Consider the following 6,188-nt stretch of genomic DNA (forward strand, 5'->3'; position numbering starts at 1 on the left):
ATATATAAAAATTCAAAAGAAGAACATTTATTTGCTATAGAAATCTTATAGAAGTCTTTACTCTCATATTATATCAATTTAATGCCTCCTTGTTGAACAACTGTATTAAAGGGATAGTTCACCCAAAAATGAAAATTCTGTCATTAATTACTCACCCTCATGTCGTTCCAAACCTGTAAGATCTTCATTCATCTTCGGAAAAACAAATTAAGATATTTTTGATGCATTCCATGAGCTCTCTGACCCTTTCATAGACAGCAAGGATCAAGGCTCAGAAACGTAGCAAGGAGATCGTTAAAATAATCCATGTGACGTCAGAGGTTCAACCGTAATTTTATAAAACTACGAGAATACTTTTTGTGCGCAAATAAAACAAAATAACGACTTTATTCAACAATTCATCTCCTCCGTGTCACCCTGTAGCGCCATTTTGGAGAGCATCACATACGTAAACAACATATGCAACGTATGTACACAGATACTTTGTTTACGTTCAGATCAAAGCGAAAACAACGTAAACAGTGTATCCGCGTGCAGTGCTCCTGACACAGAACAGCATACGTTGTGATACTCTCCAAAATGGCGCTACAGGGTGACACGGAGGAGATGAATTGTTGAATAAAGTTGTTATTTTAGTTTTCTTTGTGCACAAAAAGTATTCTCGTAGCTTCGTAAAATTACAGTCATGAGGGTGAGTAATTAACGACAGAATTTAAATTTTTGGGTGAACTATCCCTTTAATTTCTTTAAAAAATGCACTGACCCCAATCTTTTGAACAGTAGTGTATATTATCTATGTTTTATTCAAAATTATTAAGTTACATATGACTGGCATGTTCCAAGTTCATATCAGTTTGTGCATTTCTGTTTCTCAACAGACAGAGGTCATCCGGAAACTGGCCACCTGCTTCATCTCTCTGCTGGTCTTTCTCTCCGTCTGCAAAGTCTGTCCTGTGGAGCGTAACGTTGATGATGATTTTATTGCCACCACGCCCTTCTATGCTCAGGTGGTCTACCTGTATTTGTCCATGCTGACCACCCGGCCTAAATACTACTTTGTTTGGACTTTGGGTGCGTGGACTTCCTGCCTCTCCTTCTCTTCCCATCTGGCTAGATTTCTCTCTCCTTTTCTTGTTTTGATCTTTATTGAAAGATATTGGTTTGTTTCATCTTCTCTTTGTTTATGTTCCATTGATGGATATCATGTTTTGATTTCTTTGTTCATTCGCAGGGGCATCATACACTTATTTTTCTGAGGGGGAATAAGACATGATCAATCTGAGAAAGAAAAGGACTTGACTAACCTGATAAATGTATGTATATGTGTATATTTATAAAATCTCAGGCTTTCTTGCAGATTGATCATGTCTTATTCCCCTCAAAAAAATAAGTGACCCCTCATTTTAAACAGGCATGACACTTCTTTTATTAGTCAATTTTCCTATTTCCAAATCGTCCTTTCTCTCCCCCTAATGTGTTATATATGTGTCTGTTGAACCATACTGGAAAGAATAATTCAATCAAGCACAAGCAGTATTTGTCTTTCACGTTCCATCATTATCATTTATGCTGTACCTCGGGCATGATTAATTGCACATTAGGATGCATCATCCATCATCTGTTGTGCAGACTGGTTGTGTGACCCATTTGAATTGGGATCAACATCTTACACAACACAGACTTGGTCCATATGGCTTGTGTTTTACTGCCCTCTTCAGACAAAAGATGGAACTTGTGTGCAGATATTCAATTCATTTAGTAGGTTTTGACATAGTAAGAAGAAAATTCTACCAATATTTATTGTACATTTTATTACAGGCTTCTTTGAAATATGAAACACTATATCAAGCATTTTCATAATTCACTGAATTCCTAATTTGGCAATTACATACTTGCTCCATTCAAACACTTTACACCTATAAAGTAGAAACAAACTGGGTGCTGTGTATCCTGGGTTTCATAACATTTATTATTTCTGATGTGAGTATCTTGACACTCATGCTGTCTTTCTAAATAGCTGATGCCATCAATAACGCAGCAGGATTTGGATTTAATGGCTACGACAGTAATGGTTTGCCTCGATGGGATCTCATTTCCAACCTCAGGATCATGAATATAGAGGTCAGTTCCCCCCCCCCCCCCTGAGTGAATCGGAAGTGGTATAATCAGTAAACTCTTATATTTTCAGCTTGCCACCAGCTTTAAGGTATTCCTGGATAACTGGAACATTCAAACAGCACATTGGCTTAAAAGGTAAGAACAGGAAGAGCACATTTTGCTATTGTACATTACCATTCAAATGTTTGCGGTCTGTAAGATTCTTTATGCTTTTATTTTGTTTTGAATTAAGATTTTTAAATGCTGTGCTTGTTTAAAATAATGCGTGTCCTAGATTGAATAAGGAGTGTATCACTACAGGTCTCAGTAATCTCTGTGTGAGTTGGCCCAATCTACTGGTGATTTTTCACAATTATCCAGTTTATCAATAATTAAAGGGATAGTTCACCTAAAAATGAAAATTCTGTCATTAATTACTCACCCTTATGTCCAAGGTCTTACGGGTTTGGAACGACATGAGGGTGAGTATTGACAGAATTTAAATTTTTGGGTGAACTATCCCTTTAACATGTTGTCATCATAAGCAAACAGACTAACAACTTATACTAAGTGTAAGCATTAGATGAAAAGATGAAGAATCATTTCCTTTCTCATTTTATTTTTATGCTAGCGTGATTGTTGTATATTGTTTATTGTGTGTTGTCTTGTAGGGTGTGTTATGAACGTTGTCCCTACAACCGCACTGCTGCAACCTTCCTGCTGTCAGCCATGTGGCACGGGGCTTACCCAGGCTATTACCTCACCTTCCTCACTGGCATCGTCATCACTCTTGCTGCCAGAGCTGTGAGTGACATCACATTCTACCAAACATAAAGTGCACTTCACATAGGGAATATTCCTGTCCCTTTCATGTAATCTTGCCATTTGCTTGGCCATAAAGGGATTATTATTATTTATTTTTTTTGGTAAATGACATCTATCATAAAGAAGAAGGGTAGACAATACATGAAATACTACTTATGGCATTATAAAGCAATTGTATGAAGCAATTAAATAACACCTAATTTTTACGAGATGTGGGTAAAAACTACACAGTAGCTGAGACTCTGAAATGTAACATAACACAACAGTTTAGATGGGGAAAAATGCATTTTAATTGACACATCTGGCTAATCAGCTGAGACAGCACTTTTGGAATAAGTTTATTATACATATTCAGTACTTCATGTCAAGTATTTTTTTTACATTTTACTTCTACATGTCTAGTACTGGGTAAGGACTTGCATGCCCTAACATTTTGAACATGCATCGATTTACCATTTTTCTAAGCATAGGAAAAATGCAACATTAGGCATTAAGGGTCAAACTTGTTTCTGTTGTTCTCACACAGACGGAGCCTATTTATTGAATGGTACATCTGTTCTAATTTTTCTCAGGTGTTTGCTGAACTGTTTCGTCATTATTTATATAGCAAAATATATTTTTAAAAGAATTGATATTGAAATGAATACATTAGATTTAAAATGTGCTTTGATATAAATATTTATTACAGTATTTAAATGGTCAGATTGTGGAATATTTACTTTTCAAGACTTTATCCGTAACGGTTGAAATATCTTTATGTATATATATTTTTATTTTTATTTTTTTATTTTTTCAAATATATTTGCATGCTAAATGATGTTATGAATACCAAAATTTCAAGGAAAAAAGTATCAATTATTGGTTACAATTTGCAATATACATTACAAAACCTGGAGAAAACTTTGCTTAAATTTGATTTATTTATTTAAATCACTAATGTCTCCCTGAAAACATAATACAACATGAATATCAATGCTTGGAATTCTGAGGGTTGTTAGTTGTTATCCATCCCTTTTTTAATGTCATGTTCCCTATTCTCCTTCAGGTGAGACACAATGTAAGACCGTACTTCTTGGGTTCTCCAACTTATAAGTTTGTGTATGATGTCATCACATGGGCGGCTACACAGATTGCCATTTGTTACACAGTGGTTCCCTTCGTTCTGCTTTCTGTGGGTCCCTCGCTCAAGTTCTACAGGTGGGCTGGACAAACAAAAATAGATACTAAAAATGCATAACTTTTTTTTTCTTCGTTCATGAATTGATATTCTACTGTCTCCATCACTTTGTAGGTCATGGTACTTCTGCATTCACATAGGCTGTATACTGCTGGCCATCGCGTTGCCTGTGAAACCACGCCATCTGCGGCTGAAAGAGCAACAGTCTGCTGTACGGCCAAGTCTGGAGAGCACAGACAGCAACAGCAACCAGAAACAAAAAGCCACATGAGTCCCGGAACACCTTACCAATCTTCTATACACACACAGACTGGGCAAATGTACCTATTCTCCAGCCACAAATGAAGAGAGTCAGATAAACTAAAGCTCACAAATAAACCAACCAACCAGCCTCTGTCTGGACTGATAGAGTAAGTCATCCCTTGGCTCAGTATAGTGTACTGGGATTGGACAGTGATTTGAGATGATGGAATCAAATCTGACTGGTGTAAGAGGAGTTGTATTGCCAAGAAAACACTGTTGTATAGAATTATGTGACCTTGCCTTTGTAATTCAACTTGTCACAGCAAGTATTAGTGTCCTAATCTGGTGGTCTTGCATTGGGCTTGTAAATAGGATTTTCTTGCCAGGGACAAGGCCAATACCACTTGCAGAAAGCTGGCAACATTATATTTGAAAGCAAAGATTTTTAATGTGGTAGGGGTAAAAATAAATATGACTAACTAAACTAAAATCTAATAAAGTAATAATTATAAATTCTAAAGTAATAAAACGAAAAATAATAAAGTTATTGGAAAAAAGGAAAGAAGATCAAAGGATGATGTTCAAAAAATTTAAGATAAGTTGTTTTTTGAAGTCACCAAGACTGAATTAAGATTTAATTCCATGGCTGCGCCATTAAAAACTGGGCTCTTGGCCCTTTGTCATGTTATGTTTGTTATGGTCTTTTGTAGCGTCTCGTCCATGTAGTCTTCTCATAAAATGCTGAAAGTTACACATAATACATTCCAATCTAAAGACCAGAGATTTGTTTCTCATAAACAAAAGTATTTCTTAAACTGATCCAATCTAAACTGGGAATTTTGGAAAGTAGTGGAATGTTAGAGTAACCTCCAGCAAAAAAAAATGGATAGTACTGTTAACTGCATGACTTTTGAGAGTCAGGCAGGTGGTGATTCTGTATGCACAGTAATGCACATTTTGTATGGCCTCAGTCAGCTTCAAGGTTTGGCCTGCTTAGGGTTGGAAATGAAGCTGATGTTTGTGTTAAAGACATACGAAATTGTAGAGGATGTCCACTGGATTTGTTTGAAACATTACGTTCTCTGTGTGGATCTGGAACATTTGTTTTTTGCAAATTATGTGATTAAAAAAGGTCTTTTTACTACTCCTTTGTGGTCCGTTTGCCTTCTGATAAACCATTTTGTGAAGGTAATGTGCACGGTACAGTTACACATTCATTATTCAGTAGTGAAATGTTTGAAACACATTGGTAATTTAGCCTTCCGTATTCTCAAATGCCTCAACCTGGATGAACATCTGCCCTTTGCTCTGCAGACATAAACTGTGCACTTTGTGCCACTACAGATAACAATAAGTTACTTGATCTTGCTGACGTTATATTATAGGGATGTTACTTCCACTACAGGCACATTTATGTCCAAACAGCCATTTTTTCCAACTTCTGTCTTTCTTGCTTTCTTTCCTAAATGTAATTAAAAATTTAGTTTAAATTTATATTTATACGTTTATTTTACCCTTATTCCAGAACTAGAATTGCATTATTTAGATAATAATTTTTTAGATTCTATTATAATACAGTTTCTTAAGATGTTTGTGTACGTTTTTACTTTGGAGACATATGAGGGAAGTGCTTGATATGTAATGAGATGTTAAATATCACACTACAACTATTAATTTAGTCAAATAATGCCAAAAAAAATCTATTTATTTATTTTTGGTCAAATGATGACAAAACAAGCAAATGTGTGTATTTATAGTACATATAGCAATACATCCATCACAGAATGATTTCAAACACAACACATAATTTGTGATCTTGTGGAAGTAACATGTGTTTGGTTCACTT

At 35.5% G+C, this 6,188-nt stretch overlaps 1 protein-coding gene across 1 annotated transcript in view; it reads left to right on the forward strand.

Moving 5' to 3' along the window:
* The window catches only part of LOC107549076 (membrane-bound O-acyltransferase domain-containing protein 2-like), a 35,961-nt gene extending 31,119 nt beyond the window's left edge, over positions 1 to 4,842 (forward strand). Inside the window, exons 8-13 of the mRNA XM_016230008.1 lie at positions 879 to 1,071; positions 2,018 to 2,121; positions 2,189 to 2,253; positions 2,769 to 2,901; positions 3,968 to 4,119; positions 4,214 to 4,842. Of these exons, the coding sequence (XP_016085494.1) occupies positions 879 to 1,071; positions 2,018 to 2,121; positions 2,189 to 2,253; positions 2,769 to 2,901; positions 3,968 to 4,119; positions 4,214 to 4,370 (804 nt within the window). The 3' untranslated portion in view covers positions 4,371 to 4,842. The remainder of the gene's footprint in view (positions 1 to 878; positions 1,072 to 2,017; positions 2,122 to 2,188; positions 2,254 to 2,768; positions 2,902 to 3,967; positions 4,120 to 4,213) is intronic.
* Positions 4,843 to 6,188: the final 1,346 nt, after the last annotated feature.

The sequence above is a fragment of the Sinocyclocheilus grahami genome, unplaced genomic scaffold, assembly GCF_001515645.1.
Source record: "Sinocyclocheilus grahami isolate Dianchi unplaced genomic scaffold, SAMN03320097.WGS_v1.1 scaffold362.1, whole genome shotgun sequence".
NCBI lineage: Eukaryota > Metazoa > Chordata > Actinopteri > Cypriniformes > Cyprinidae > Sinocyclocheilus > Sinocyclocheilus grahami.